This window comes from Notolepis coatsorum, assembly GCF_963971535.1.
Source record: "Notolepis coatsorum genome assembly, chromosome: 13".
Taxonomy (NCBI): Eukaryota; Metazoa; Chordata; class Actinopteri; order Aulopiformes; family Paralepididae; genus Notolepis; species Notolepis coatsorum.
In genome coordinates, this window is record NC_140177.1 from 65,539,577 (window position 1) to 65,556,724 (window position 17,148).

General features: G+C 49.5%; 1 protein-coding gene across 1 annotated transcript in view; it reads left to right on the plus strand.

The window, feature by feature from the left end:
* tdrd7b (tudor domain containing 7 b) overlaps positions 1–17,148 on the plus strand; it is a 200,815-nt gene that overhangs the window by 112,909 nt on the left and 70,758 nt on the right. The window contains 2 exon segments of the mRNA XM_084327314.1: positions 13,040–13,248; positions 14,117–14,464. Of these exon segments, the coding sequence (XP_084183440.1) occupies positions 13,040–13,248; positions 14,117–14,464 (557 nt within the window).

Below are 17,148 nucleotides of genomic sequence, written 5' to 3' on the forward strand. Positions count from 1 at the left end.
CCTTGCTACTACTAGCCGAATGAAAATGTATCTGTTTCACCTAACAACACTATTGCTCCGTGATCATAGCCATCCATCTCTAAAGCTAACCACTATTTGTAAAAGCCACAACCACGTTACCATATTTGTAATAATGTAAATCATTGTGTCGTTGTACATATTGTGTACACCGTTATAAGCTAACATAGCTTAGCTTGGTAGCTATTGTGCTAACAACATATCCCGACGTCCGGCTCGCTGGCCGGCATGAACGCCCGACACAAAATGGTTCTCTCCTCTCTGTACACCCCCGTCCCCACGGGTACCCTGCCGGGGAGCCCATGGACGCGACAACGGCGGCAGCCGTAGGGTGCTCGAGCCCGCCGTAACGCTAGTGGTACACGATAGCTATGAGCTAACTAACGCTACGGCCGCCGCTGTTGTCGACAAGCTCCCCGGCAGGACACACGCGAGAACGGGGGCACACAAAGAGGAGAGAACCACTATAGCTCCGCAGGGACGGCGGAGCTATAGGCTAACGTCAGTGTAGTGGTCCCGACTGTAGCCGGGAGGACGGCGTAGCTAATAGGCTAACATTAGTGTACTGGTCCCGACTGTAGCCGGGAGGACGGCGTAGCTAATAGGCTAACATTAGTGTACTGGTCCCGACTGCAGCCGGGAGGACGGCGGAGCTAATAGGCTAACATTAGTGTTACAAAGGGTCAGATTAAACCGAATATATATATTTATTGCTTGAGATCCCATGTATAATATTTGTATATCGTTTGATATCCCTTGTATATTCTTTGTATATATACACGGAATATCCCTTTACCTAGGTACAAACCAGACCATAATACTCGTTCTCCTATTGGACAGCGACCCCTAGGCGCCAACGGCCATACCCCCAATGGCAAGTTCAAAGACAACGCCAAGGCATGTCTCAACATGTCCAGGTTTGCGCAGTAATACGAGACAGAACTGAGGTTGGCACTAGATTATTCACCTTACGTATAAATACGTCGCAGGTGGATACAGCAGTAGAGTATCCAAAACGTTGAAGCCTTCACCACGATACAACGTGCCGTGAAGTGGGCCTCTTTGCCCCTGAATAGAGCCTTGAGAACCGCGTGCGAATATATAGCTAAAGTGTCAGAGTTTAACGCCGTATCGTCGAGTTCGACTTATTCTATTGTGAAGTAATAGTCTATTATTTATAGTGTATCGTGCGGCTACCGTTCTACAGTGACCAGCATTACCACCGGTTCGTCGTACCTATAGCTAGTGCACTTATCCAGGCTGGGCGGCCTAAACTCGTGCCACCACCGAGGAGTCCTAGACGAGAACCGTTGGATATGTACACCGGAGAACCTACACCGGCGAATGCAGAGCCTTTTCCGGCTGGATTATATTGCTTTGGTACCGTGGCTGCTGGAGCAGAGAACCGTCTACCCACTGTCGTGTGGGATCTACCCCTGTGAGGAGCACCCTCGAGCCCGCCTCTAGGACCAGAGGCTGGCTAGCTTTCATCCATGCTGTCGTGCATACTGGATTATAGCTGTCGCTTTGTCTAAGGACCAAGGGAGTACTGCACTGGCTCCTGTATCTGGAGCCTCGTTATTCCGCGTTGATCCAGACTTTGCTCCCGAACATTCCTCTACCCTGCCGGCTTACAACTGGAGGGAACCCCCTAGTGTCTCCAGCTGACTACGAGTGTGCCTTATGCAATTACTATGCTACAGGTGGCGTCAGTTATACCCATCTTACTATTCTCATGGATTTACGCTCTTGACCTACTTTAAGTGTTCTTCGCCTTACAAGCGCAATTATAATTCTCAATCTGTAACCTACCGTTGCTGCTCTAATAATAATAAATACCTCTAACTAGAACTTTCTTTGTCATTGCCGTATTCTTGTGTGGGTGTTCACCAGATATATCATGTACTGTATGGCCAGTAATTAAAGTACATAACTAAGTAGTGGTTTAATGATACCATACTCTCAATACAGTCAGGGAATTGTACCCCTCAGTTACAATTGGTCCTTCCAGCCGGAGGAATATCAGTGTAATATCTAAATATAATATTGATATTAACCATGGCCAGCGGTGAACACTCCCCAAGTGGCTCTCCCAAGCTAGAACGCCCGCAGCGCAGACGTCAGCCACCTCACTACCTAGAGGAATACGCTGTCAGTCTAATACCTAGCTTTATACAGACGTTAAATGCGGAAAAAGCGGATAGTAAAAGCATGTCAAATCCTACCGACCAGGCGACCCTGCCAGTAGAGACCCTAGTGGGTTCTAACGTAACTGACCAAGCTCACGGGGGGGACCAGGGGGGACATGACATGACTATACCCCCAGACAACGTCAACGGGACGGTCCCCGGAGAGCTCCAGGATAAAGAAAGCGCTCCAGGGACAGAACCCGACCCACTACCAGAAGAGAAGCGCGCCCAGGAGATAGACCTCGGGGCGCGCCAAGAGAACAGATCTCCAACGAGCACTGTCAGAAGCCGATCACCTCCGTCAGTGTCTTCCCCCAGCGAAGCGGACAAGATGCTGGCGCAGGCATTCATCGCCACCCTGGCAGCCTCCACTGAACGCGATCGACTCCAAGCACAGACGCTTAGTGAGCGCGAACATTCTTCCATGGAACAAGAGCGCCTCCGGGCGCAACAACTAAGTGAGCGCGAACACTCTACCATGGAAAGAGAACGCCTGCAGGCTCAACAACTGAGTGAGCGCGAACAATCTGCAGACCAACGAGAGCGCCTTCACGCGCAACTCCAAGCGCAAGCCCTTAGTGAACGCGAACACTCTGCAACCCAGCGAGAGCGCTTCCAGGCGCAGCAAAGGAGTGAAGACGACCGCGTACGCCTGGAGACCAGACGCCTCCAGACGGAAGAGAACATTGAAAGAGACCGCGCCGATGCACAGCGCGCCGCCGCCGATGCACAGCACGCCAATGCACAGCGCGACGCAGCCCAAGCCCAGCACGAAGCAGAGCGCGACATCGCCCACATCCAGCGCAAAGCAGAGCGCGACCGGCTACAGGCGCAGATAATGGAGCAATTGATTGCCAGGGCGACACCCCCTCTCTCCGCACGGAGCTCCAGGCCATCATCACGACAAGGGTCTAGGGCACCTTCCCCTACCCGACCAAGTGACCCGGAGCCCGGCCAACAGAAAGATCCTATCCACGTCTCCGAACCCCCTCCCCGACCGGTCCATACGAGACCCAGCAACCGGGAAGAACCGGCCTATGCCGCCGAGAGACTGAATAGAAGACTTCAAGACCTAGAAGACCTAGCAGAGGAAGAGGAAGAGGAGGAAGGTCAAGCCCACCAGCAGCAACGTACTCCACAGGACCAGGAGGTCCAGTACAGCCCAGACTTCACCCCCGAGGCACTGCGCTACAAACCCCCGACTCAACTCAAGGGTGAGTTTGACGCACAGCCAGCACCGAGGAACAGCACCTGGGTACTCGGCCTCTGGTACCCACCAAGTACCAGCCCACGACAACACGTACGGGGAGACTCGCCCAGGAGGCCTCTCCCCCAACACTCACCGATGTGCCAGCCATCCATGGCATCGCACCTTGGCACACCGACGTTCCAGGACTTTACGCACGAGGACAGAGCACAGTACACGGAATTACGGATGTGCTTAGAGACTATGATGTCCGACGTCCCTGATGAGTCGTACAAATATGCTATCCTCCTCAAGCATCTCAAGGTGCCCAGAGCGCATAATATAGCGCTGGCATATTCCAACTCAAGCACCCCATACTCTGCGGCTCTAGTAGCCCTCGACCAGCGTTATGGACGCATATGGGACTACGTGATACAAGAAATAAGGAATATTGACCGTCTCCCCCCAGCCACAGACAATCGATCATTGGATGACCTCTCTATCAAGGTACAATCCCTGGTAGGGATGCTGGGGTCCCAAAAGGAAAAAGGGAGACACGAACTATATGCTAACTCTAATGTAGAACGAATATTAGAGAAGCTCCCTCCAGCCCGCCAAGAGCGCTTTAGGCGGCAGAGAGACCACCGTGATCCCGACGGTCCCGAGCCATCCCTCCTAGACCTGGCCAACTTCCTCGCGAGAGAAGTCAGCAGCCTACGACTGGATACGTTCGTGCGGAGTGGACCAAGCCCAAGAGATGGACCTCGGAGATCCAATGATAACCGCCGGTTGGTGACCGTTATGCACCAAGCCGAATCAGTACCGCGGCACAAGAACCACAACACCCCCTCGACGAAAGAGAAGTGGAAGATTGTATGCCAGTACTGCGAGAAAGAACATTGGCTGTCTCAATGTGACACTTTCAAGAAGATGACCGCCGACGAAGCGAGTCAGTGGATCAAAGCCAACCGCCGCTGTTTCCGCTGCGCGCGCAGCCATATGGCAGCCGAGTGCCGCCTAAAGAAGAAATGCAGCAGGTGTGACGGCGCCCACTTGGATGTCTTGCATGACAGCAACAGGAAGAAACTCGCACCCCCAAGCAGCACCAGAGTAAATGTCATGTATATCGACCCCGCCAGCAGCGGAAGCTCCCGAGTGCTCTTGAAAGTGGTCCGAGTGATATTAAGCTACGAGGACAAGGTCATGGACACTTACGCCGTCCTTGACGATGGGTCAGAAAAGACTCTCCTCCTCGCATCCGCTGCAGCCCGGCTGGGTCTGCGGGGGAGCGAAGAAACAATGACAATTCGTACTATAAGAAGAGACCTGAAGACAATAAAGGGTGAAAACGTCTCCTTCACTATCGCAGCAAGCGGGCAGCCCGAGAGGCAGTATAGGATTACTAACGCTTTCACCAGCCAAGACATAGGCCTGTCACAGTACACCTACCCCATCCCCAAGCTGATGGAAAAATACGTGCACCTACGTCAACTACCTATACCGCTCATCGACGGCGCCACCCCGACCCTGCTCATAGGATCCGACCACGCACACCTCATCGTCCCAACGGACCGGGTCCACATAGGGCCCAGAGGCTGTCCAGCAGCAGTCGAGACCCGCCTAGGATGGACACTACAAGGCCCCCTCTCCAGGTCTCCCAACCGACCAGCAGCCACTCGCTGCCTCCACTCCAGAATGACAGAAGAAGACACCACCCTCTTACAGCACGTCGAGAGGCTATGGACACTAGACACAATGCCCTTTAAGAATGAAAAGAAACTCATTCGTTCAAAGGAAGACACTTATGCCATAACCCTCCTTGAGCAGAGTACAAAGAGAGTCGAGGTCAATGGAGTGATGAGATACGCAACTCCACTCTTGAGGCGAGAGGGTATGCCCACCTTCCACGCCTCAAAAGAAGCGACGGAGCGATATCTACTGAACACCGAGCGGCGTCTAGCCAGAGACCCCACTCAAGCCACTGTGTACCGCGCTGAGATTGACAAGCTAATCACAGCGGGACACATAAAGAAAATTGACATTCAAGAGGCCGATCAGACGACCGAATCATGGTACGTTCCCCACCACAAGGTCCACCACAACGGCAAGGATCGTATTGTGTTCAACTGCAGCTACCAGATCGGACTACAGAATCTGAATAAAGAACTCTTGCCCGGCCCAACACTCGGCCCCTCTCTACTAGGCGTGTTGCTACGTTTCTGCCAAGACAAGGTGGCCATCAGCGGCGACATCAAAGGGATGTTCCTGCAGGTGCGACTAGTGGAAGAGGACAAGCCCCTGCTGCGGTTCTTATGGAGAGAGGATCGGGGATGAGCAACCATCCATCTACCAATGGGAGGTCCTCCCTTTCGGAACCACATGCAGCCCATGCTGTGCTACGTTCGCACTGCAAAAACATGTCGCAGAGGACCCAGCAGCTGACGAGGAGGTCCGACAAAGTGTAGAGAGGAGTTTCTACGTGGACAACTGTCTACAAAGCGTCTCGACGCCAGAAGAGGCCGAGGCCCTCCTACTCAAGCTCCGCGCCTCCCTGATCAAAGGCGGCTTTGATCTCCGGCAGTGGGCCAGCAGCGACCCTCAAGTACTTCGCAGCCTCTCCCCAGAGAACAAGGCAGCAAGCAGCGAGACCTGGATGGCGACCATCCCAGGTGAAGCCCAAGAAATGACATTAGGACTAGTCTGGCGCTTCAAAACAGACTCGCTCCATTACAGACACACACCCCTGACCAAGGAGCAGGGAAGGTCGATTTCACTACCGACCACCAGACGGAGTGTATACAGAACACTCGCCAGACAATATGACCCGTTGGGATGTATCCTACCTTACACCACCAGGGCAAAAATGATTGTGCGAGAGCTGTGGGACAAGGAACAGGGCTGGGACGACCCCATACCCGACCACCTTGCTTCCACATGGAGAGAGTGGGAAAAGGAACTCAACTCGCTCCCAGGTGTCAACATACGCCGCAGCTACTTCCCACCCACAGTGCGGCTGGAGACGTGCCAGATGGACCTGCACGTCTTCAGCGACGCCTCAGAAGTAGCCTATGGCTCGGTGGCTTACTTGCGGGCCCGAGAGGAGGGAGGAGAAATACATACCGCCTTCATCCTGGCTCGCTCAAGGATAGCCCCCCGCAAGCAACAATCGATCCCGCGTCTAGAGCTCTGCGCAGCCCTAGTAGGCGCGCAACTCGCCACGTTAATCCAACGTGAACTCACCATCCCGGTGCAAAGAACAATCCTGTGGTCAGACTCCATGACCGTACTCACATGGATCTAGTCCGATTCGTGTAGATACAAGGTATTCGTGGGAGTCAGAATCACAGAGATCCAAGACTTAACAGAATCAGCATGCTGGAGGTACGTGGACACAAAACAGAACCCAGCAGATGTCATCACACGGGGGATGTCCTTAGATGACCTCACACGTCACAATATCTACAGTGACGGTCCCGAGTTCCTCAAGCTCCCGGAAGAAGAGTGGCCTAACCCCACCCCACGGGAGGCTAGTCAAGAGGAGGCAGAGATGAAGAAATCTATGTTCTGTGGGCTGACGCACACACCAGTCCCCACCGACCCTAACATAGACGACTGCCCCACCCTTGAGAGTGCGCAGTTAAAGACATTCCTGTGGCACCACCCTGAGGTTCCCTCTACTACTGACATTAATGCAGCTAATTACGAAGAAGCAGAACTCCTTCTGCTACAGCGAGCCCAAAGAGACTCGTTCCCCGACGAGCTAGACTGTCTGCAGGGATCAAAGCCAGTCCCGTCAGACAGCAGACTGCTCCACTTGGCCCCCGAGCGAGACGCCCATGACCTCATCAGAGTGGGTGGTCGTCTGAGACGGGCCCCGGACTTAACGGACGACGTCAAGTTCCCTATAGTTCTCAACAGCCGACACAAGGTCACAGAGCTCATCATAAAGAAATACGACGAGGATGTGCACCACGCTGGGGCAGAGAGAGTCTTCGCTGAGATACGACGTCGCTATTGGATACTGCAAGGAAGAGAAGCAGTACGACGCTTCCAGCGGACCTGTCTAGATTGTCGCAAGTGGCGAGCACAGCCCAGTATACCCAGGATGGCTGACCTGCCTCCCTGTCGCCTCCGACTTGGCGACAAGCCCTTTCACTCCACCGGCATGGACTGCTTCGGCCCGCTGTACGTGAAGAAAGGAAGAGGGACGGAGAAGAGGTGGGGCATTGTATTCAAATGCATGACCACCCGAGCGATACACGTAGAACTCCTTCCAACCATGAGTACGGACTCATTCCTTATGGCCTTCCGGAGATTCACAGCGCGGAAAGGAAAACCGTCTATATTATTGTCTGATCACGGGACAAACTTCAAAGGCGGAGAAAGAGAGCTGAGAGAGAGCTTCCAAGCTATGGGCCCAGAACTTAAGACCCACCTCGCTCCCTCGCAGATTGACTTCCAGTTTAACCCCCTGAACGCCCCTCACTTCGGGGGAACCTGGGAACGAGAAGTACGTTCAATAAAGACAGCCCTGTACGCCGTGCTTGGGGCCCAGACCGTGGCTGAAGAAGTCCTCACGACAGTCCTCACAGAGATCGAGGGAGTATTGAACTCAAAGCCCCTCGGTTACGTCTCAAGTGATGTAGCAGATGTCGACCCAGTCACCCCCAACACTCTCTTGATGGGGCGGCTGGACCCCGCGCTCCCACAGACGGTGTACAGACCTGAGGAAGCGAACGGCTGAAGAATGTGGAGGTACAGTCAAGTATTGGCTGACAAGTTTTGGAACAGTTTCCTCCTCCACTATCTACCGTCTCTACAGACCCGCCAGAAATGGGTAAAAGATAGAGACAACTTGACGGAGGGCACAGTCGTCATGATCATAGACCAGTCACTACCCCGAGCTATGTGGCCGGACGGCCGCGTAAGCAAAGTGATCACTGGTGCCGACGGAAAGGTCAGAGCGGCAGAAGTTCTTGTCCAGGGACGGACATACACCCGACCCGTGGCGAGGCTGATAGAGTTGCCAAGGCTCCCTGACTCCCTTGATGACGACCATGACCCACTGACTTTGTGAATTGCCCTACTCCCCACAACGGACATTGAGTAGTTGACAAGACGGTTAATCTGTCTCTGCTTATCTAATTAGGTGCGGACTAATTAGGAGGCGGCTGTTACAAAGGGTCAGATTAAACCGAATATATATATTTATTGCTTGAGATCCCATGTATAATATTTGTATATCGTTTGATATCCCTTGTATATTCTTTGTATATATACACGGAATATCCCTTTACCTAGGTACAAACCAGACCATAATACTTGTTCTCCTATTGGACAGTGACCCCTAGGCGCCAACGGCCATACCCCCAATGGCAAGTTCAAAGACAACGCCAAGGCATGTCTCAACATGTCCAGGTTTGCGCAGTAATACGAGACAGAACTGAGGTTGGCACTAGATTATTCACCTTACGTATAAATACATCGCAGGTGGATACAGCAGTAGAGTATCCAAAACGTTGAAGCCTTCACCACGATACAACGTGCCGTGAAGTGGGCCTCTTTGCCCCTGAATAGAGCCTTGAGAACCGCATGCGAATATATAGCTAAAGTGTCAGAGTTTAACGCCGTATCGTCGAGTTCGACTTATTCTATTGTGAAGTAATAGTCTATTATTTATAGTGTATCGTGCGGCTACTGTTCTACAGTGACCAGCATTACCACCGGTTCGTCGTACCTATAGCTAGTGCACTTATCCAGGCTGGGCGGCCTAAACTCGTGCCACCACCCGAGGAGTCCTAGACGAGAACCGTTGGATATGTACACCGGAGAACCTACACCGGCGAATGCAGAGCCTTTTCCGGCTGGATTATATTGCTTTGGTACCGTGGCTGCTGGAGCAGAGAACCGTCTACCCACTGTCGTGTGGGATCTACCCCTGTGAGGAGCACCCTCGAGCCCGCCTCTAGGACCAGAGGCTGGCTAGCTTTCATCCATGCTGTCGTGCATACTGGATTATAGCTGTCGCTTTGTCTAAGGACCAAGGGAGTACTGCACTGGCTCCTGTATCTGGAGCCTCGTTATTCCGCGTTGATCCAGACTTTGCTCCCGAACATTCCTCTACCCTGCCGGCTTACAACCGGAGGGAACCCCCTAGTGTCTCCAGCTGACTACGAGTGTGCCTTATGCAATTACTATGCTACAGGTGGCGTCAGTTATACCCATCTTACTATTCTCATGGACTTACGCTCTTGACCTACTTTAAGTGTTCTTCGCCTTACAAGCGCAATTATAATTCTCAATCTGTAACCTACCGTTGCTGCTCTAATAATAATAAATACCTCTAACTAGAACTTTCTTTGTCATTGCCGTATTCTTGTGTGGGTGTTCACCAGATATATCATGTACTGTATGGCCAGTAATTAAAGTACATAACTAAGTAGTGGTTTAATGATACCATACTCTCAATACAGTCAGGGAATTGTACCCCTCAGTTACAATTAGTGTACTGGTCCCGACTGTAGAAGGGACGGCGGAGCTATAGGCTAACTGTGATGCACCGAGTGGGCCACCATTGATCAACATGCAGCGACGTGTAGCTTGCATGATGCGTGTGCAGTGCTTTGCCACACAGGTCTGAGAAGAGGACCTGCACATGATTTCACTCGTTCCCCAAACTCCTCTACATGCCCCGATCTCAAATGGTTCACGACAGTAGACATAATGCTAACGTTAGCCAGCGCCATATATCGAGTAGTACTATGACCCGGACGGGCAAGGTATACGTTTCCTGAAGTGACGTCACGGCCGTGCTAGCGTCTGATAAGCTTTTAGATTCGGCTCATTAATATGCACCTGTAGTGACGTCGGCGTTTGATAAGCTTTTTTGATTAGCGCATGCATGTTATTCGTGCGTGGACCTTTTTAACTTTTTCGGAGTGGCATTTCCGGTGTCAAATGGAAAAAAATAAATAATGAAATTATATACCAATGATGTAAACTACCCATAATTGATCAGTAGGGTTTAACCTGGATGTTGGGCTTTAACACAGCCGTTAACACAGCACAGCTGTCAACTGTACTTAACAGCTGTCAATCTGCTGATAGATATACCAGGTCTGTAGTCAGAGGGGACTGTGTAGTCCCAAACAGGAGGTCTGCTTTTAGTCAGACAGCCTTTTCCGTGAGAGCAGCCCACACCTGGAACAGTCTGCCAACACGGCTCAGGGAGTATCAAAGTTACATCTCATTTAAAACTAACTTAAAATCATGGTTGAGAGATGGTCAAGTGTGCGACCATTTTAACTGAGGGGTTGTATTTTAATGTATGTATTTTAGTGTATTGTAACCTATACTGATTCCTACTGTGTTTTAATTATTGTACTATGTTTTTTAACTGAGGGGTTGTATTTTAATGTATTTATTTGTATGTATTTTAGTGTATTGTAACCTATATTGATTCCTACTGTGTTTTAATTATTGTACTATGTTTTAATTATTGTTGTGCTCATGTCACCTGCCCCAGAGACTACAGTTGAAAATTAGCCAACTTGGCTAAACTGGCATATTTACAGTCAAATGTTCCTTAATATGCACTGTCTCTGTATTTTAAACCAATAAATACAAATACAAACTGTACGCTGTAACATAATGTGCTTTCGGGCATTCATAACGTTATTTCGCGCGACTGTACATTGTAACGTTAGTTAACAGCCGTTAACACAGCACAGCTGTCAACTACTTAACAGCTGTCAACTGTACGCTGTAACGTTATGTGCTTTCGGGCATTCATAACGTTATTTCGTGTGACTGTACATTATAACGTTAGTTAACACAGCCCAACACATATGTAATATTAATTATGCATAGAATAACAGAACAGATTGACAGGTGGTGACAAAGCACTGCGCATTTATTTAAAAAACATACATACCCTAAGCTATGCAACAGAACAGATTGACAGCAGTGTTTTAGAGGTTATTTTGGTTATAAGATGTGACATACTATAGTTGTTTATATGCGGGTGTCTTTGTGTCAACAGAAGCCACCCCTGGGCCCCTGAGTGTATTTTCTCCGGTCTCTCTTTCTTCATCTTTCTTTTCTGTTCTTCCAGCTGTTAACAGACTAGCTAGCAAGCTGTACCCTGCTCAGCTGTGTAATAATAGTAATACAAAAACAACGGAAAATATATTTTTTGAGACAAAACATCATTTGCATAAACTATTTGATTTTTGAATATTCGAAGATCAATGTCCATCCCCATTAATAAACTTCTCAAATATTGCATATTCTCAAACTGGAAAAACAATGCATCTATATACACAAAACTGAGAAACAGACATGCGGCCAGCCATCTTTTAAGCATCTGTTTGGCAAAAGAAAATGCGCATTGCGTGCGTTACCGGGGCCAATCACGGGAATGCGGAAGGGCTCTTGGGCCGCCTTTAATATAGAGGCGCCCTGGACAGGCCGTCTCATTGATCAAAGCAGTGCTGGTCTGTGACATAATCTTCTACTGAGCTGACAGAGGGTTTTGAAGTTGAAGCACTGCAGACATCAGAGAGAAGAACAGTTGTTAATATTATTAGTGTCACTCGGGCAACACGTCTCTGTTGGAGCAACACAATCTGATCATTCTTGGCTCATCTATACCTGTAGATGTTTGGTAGGAATCCTTATGTAAAATCAGATTAGATTAGATTCAAATGTATTGTCATCGTACAGGACGAGTACAGTACAACGAAAATAAGTTGGCATCTAACCAGAGTGCAAGGTAAACAGTAAAGTGCATAACATATAGTATTTACACAGAAGGAGGTAGGAATATATGCAGATACACACATTAAGTCTCGCCATACTGCAGTGTAGTCCAGGAATTTGAATCTTTTGAATCATTATTTAGCTTGCTTGCTTTCTTTTTGAGAGAGCTCTGATGTCTCTTTCTCACATAGTGATATGCCCAATATCTCTCCAATCCTCTCTCTTTTTCTTTCTTTTTCTCAATCCACCTCTTCTTGCTCCACGGAAGCTGAACAAGAGGTCCCCAGTTCATGGAAGGGGATTCCCTCTTGCAGGTCCCAGTAGACACTTGGCTATTGGGGTGAATCGGAGGGAGGTGGCCCGTGGCTGAATACTGTAATTGCTTTTGAGGGTGTCTCATTTCCTCTCTCGATACCTGCTCTTCTTCCCTCTCCCCTCTTTCTTTTCTCTCTCCTTCGTTCAACTGTCCCTCAAAACCTGAACGAGTGGAGAGCCCCCGGCCCGGGGGGAAAGTGAACCCCTACCACAACCCCGAACAGGTCCAGAGAGGGTGATTCAGAGAGACACTGGTTATATCTGTTTCTGGGGGGTTGTTTCATTCTTCCCCCCTCCACTGTTTTCTCCTTTGTTCCATTCCTCCATCTCTCTTTTAAACCTAAAGGAGAACCCCAGTCCGGGTCAAGGGAACTGCCAGCAGATTGAGGGGTGGACCAGAGATATTCTGGGGCTCTCTTTTCTCTCTCTTTTCTCGTAATCCTTCAGCTCTTTTCTGTCCTACAGCGACCAAGCAGGTCCAACGGGTTGAATCAACTGGATTCTGGTCAATATGGTCATCTGTTATTCTGGATATCTCATCTCTCTTTCTTTTTTCTCTCACGTCTCGCAGCTTACTCGAACCTCAACGAGAGCCACGGTCCAGGCAAAGGGAAGCCCTACAGCCCCCATCAGGTCCAGGGGAGGCTCAAGGAGATCCTGGCCAAGTACAGCAACGGCTTCTGGGTGTCCAAGCTGCCTCAGATCTACAAGGAGCTGTTCCAACAGGACCTGCCCGCCGAGGCCGTCAAAGACCTGGAGACGTGGACACACATATGCACTGTATGGCCCCCTTTTCTTATATCGATGGGGGTGACAGTGGCTCAAGAGGTGGAGCGGTCGTCTGGTAATCGGAAGGTTCCCGGTTCGATTCCCACTCCTCCTGTCGTCGATGTGTGAGTGGTGAATGGGTGAATGTGAGGAACACAATTGTAAAGAACTTTGGATAAAAGTGCTATATGAATGAATGATGGTGTCAATCACCACATAGGTACATGCAGATGATTGGTATACGCATAACAAAATCAGTAAATTAATCAATCAATCAATCAATCAATCAATCAATCAATCAATCAGTCAGTCGGCCTATGTGTCGGTCTATGTGCAATATGCAATACATTTTGATTGTCATGAGAATTTGGTACTCACTGGATGCTGTATCTCAGCCAATCACGACGACGCGTGGTATACATCAGACCGGCAACTCCGGGTACTTTGGCACTATTGTGAGTTAGGTTTGATCCATCTTCTCCTTCAGTCTTCCCTATGGTGTTTTCCCAGTCAGCTGCAGGATATGTTCTCATGTCCCTATCTGGACATTTAATATTATGCTTAATCGCTTATGAATCTCCAACTGACCTAAAACTAAGATGATGGTCATGACTATTTCTGGGTCTGATTGTCTTTGGCGTGATTTATATCCCTGTGTTTTGTCATGAAGCTGTAGTTTATGAACACACGCTATCTAATCCCTGTTAATCCCTGTTGTTGTTTACCCCAAAAAAGAGGTGTGGCTATCAAAGTTCAGTGCGGATGACGTATTGCCGGTCTGATGTGTAATCTATCATGTTTCAAGTTCAAGTTTCTTTAATAGTTGTCATACAGAAGTACAGAATACTTTTATACAAAATGCATCTTGTCCTCCTCCCAGGTGGAGAAGCCATGTAGCAGCAACCCATCTGAGCTCCTCCTCTACCCGGCCAAGGATCAGACCCGCACCGCCCCGGTCACCGCCCACGTCCCCACCCCGACAGACAAGACCTTGCGGTCCCCTGCCCCGCACAGACCCCCCAACACCCCGCCAACCCGCACCAGCCCCCAACCGCCTCCCCTCACTCCCCCGTCCTCCTCGCCCTCCTCCTCTTCCTCCCCCAGCCCCCCGCCGTCCCCAGCGGCCCTCTCCCCGGACCAGAAGCAGAAGCTGGGTGAACTGCTGGTGAAATACTCCAATGGGCTGTGGGCCCATGCGCTGCCCAAGCTCTTCCAGGACACCTACAAAGTATGTCATTGAAGGAGCGGTTCCATTGGAAATCTCACCTTCATGTCAGTCGAAACCCCACAAGCGTTGTGTGTATCCTACACCTCAACACCATAGCTTTATCTATAGAAGAGTTAGCTGGCACACCTTAACATTATTTCTAGAAGAGTTAGCAAGCACACCTCCACCATAGCCTTATCCCTAGAAGAGTTAGCTAGCACACATTCACCTTAGCCTAAGAGTTAGCTAGCACACCTCCACCTTAGCCTATCCATAGAAGAGTTACTGTATCTAGCACAGACGAGTTAGCTAGCACAGAAGAGTTAGCTAGCACAGAAGAGTTAGCTAGCACAGAAGAGTTAGTTAGCGCACCTCCACCTTAGCCTTATCTATAGCACAGTTAGCTAGCACACCTCCACCATAGTCTTATCCCTAGAAGAGTTAGCAAGCACACCTCCACCATAGCCTTATCCCTAGAAGAGTTAGCTAGCACACATTCACCTTAGCCTAAGAGTTAGCTAGCACACCTCCACCTTAGCCTATCCATAGAAGAGTTACTGTATCTAGCACAGACGAGTTAGCTAGCACAGAAGAGTTAGCTAGCACAGAAGAGTTAGCTAGCACAGAAGAGTTAGCTAGCGCACCTCCACCTTAGCCTTATCTATAGCACAGTTAGCTAGCACACCTCCACCATAGCCTTATCCCTAGAAGAGTTAGCAAGCACACCTCCACCATAGCCTTATCTCTAGAAGAGTTAGCTAGCACACATTCACCTTAGCCTAAGAGTTAGCTAGCACACCTCCACCTTAGCCTATCCATAGAAGAGTTACTGTATCTAGCACAGAAGAGTTAGCTAGCACAGAAGAGTTAGCTAGCACAGAAGAGTTAGCTAGCGCACCTCCACCTTAGCCTTATCTATAGCACAGTTAGCTAGCACACCTCCACTTTAGCCTCATCCCTAGAAGTGAATATTTAATTTAATAAAATGTATTAGGATCCCCATTAGCTGTAGCAAAAATAATTTCCTGGGGTCCACACAAAACACAATAGTGTTTAATCACATAATCACAATAAAACACAACACGACATAACACAGGACCTAGCTCCAGTTAGTGATGACCGTCAAACCTATCAAGACGGCTCATGCAGCATCATTCAAGTGTTTTGTAGTCAATCATATATTTAGAGTCCAAACAACCTATATGTATATCAGTAAGTAGCACAAAGTCCACACTGAAATCGTGACCCAGCTCTCACTGCAGCAGAGAATGAGAAACCATGTGGCCTCAACCAAAATGTGAAATCGGCACATAGGGCCACATTTATAAAGCGGTGGTTCTCATGCACAGAGTTTGTGTCATCAAAGCCAAATAACACCTTGATAAATGAGGCCCGTAATTTAGTGGCGAGGAGTTGACACGGTTCTCTTTCTCAGCTGAAATAAAAGGGATAGTTCAGATTTTTGGACCCTTAGCCCTATTTCTTACTTACCAATGATGTTGATCTGTAGATTTCTTAGCACGATCCATGCTGTTCCTCATACTACAGTAGCTGTGGATAGTTAGCCACGGACCGATGCAAAGTCAATGGGGTCAAGCTCCTGTCTGTACAAGTTGACTGAGGCCCATCAATGTTTACTCCACAGTGCAACACAAAGTACATTTCAGTGAGCTTCAGTCAGTTTGTACAGACACAAGCTTGACCCCAATGACTTTGCATTGGTTTGTGGCTAATGATCTGGAGCTAGTATGAGGAACTGCATAGATTGTGCTGAGACAGGACTCTACCGATCAACATCATCATCATTGGTAAGCAGGGATGTAAAGTAAAAAGTACCCAGAAATTATACTTATGAAAGTATGGCTACCGTCTCAAAATCTTACTCAAGTAACTGGCTAAAAACACACTTGAGTAAAAGTAAAAAAGTTTCTACTTTTAAATGTACTTAAAGCCCAACCTCCAGGTTAAACCCTACTGATCAATTATGGGTAGTTTACATCATTGGTATATAATTTCATTATTTATTTTTTTCCATTTGACACCGGAAATGCCACTCTGAAAGAGTTAAAAAGGTCCACGCACAAATAACATGCACGCGCGAATCAAAAAAGCTTATCAAACGCCGACGTCACAACAGGTCAACAGGACAACAGGTGCATATTAATGAGCCGAATCTAAAAGCTTATCAGACGCTAGCACCTAGCACGGCCGTGACGTCACTTCAGGAAATGTATGCCTTATGTCCCTCCGGGTCATAGTACTAGATCAATGGTGGCTCACTCGGTGCATCACAGTTAGCCTATATCTCCGCCGTCCCTGCTACAGGCAGTCGGGACCACTACACTCACTGACGTTAGCCTATAGCCCGCCGTCCCTGCGGGTGGTTCTCTCCTCTTTGTGTGCCCCCGTCCCCGCGGAGGAGCTTGTGGACTCGACGGCGGTGGCGGCGGCGGGGCGCCGGAGCCCGCAGCGCTAGTTAGCTCATAGCTATCGTGTAACACTAGCCTTTGCGGGCTCGGGCGCCCTGCGGCTGCCGCGGCCGTCGCGTCCATGGGCCCCCCCGGCAGGGCACCCGTGGGGACGGGTCGGGGTGTACAGAGAGGAGAGAACCATTTTGGGTCGGCCGTTCATGCCGGCCAGCGAGCCGGATGTCGGGATATGTTGTTAGCACAATAGCTACCAAGCTAAGCTATGTTATCTACTAA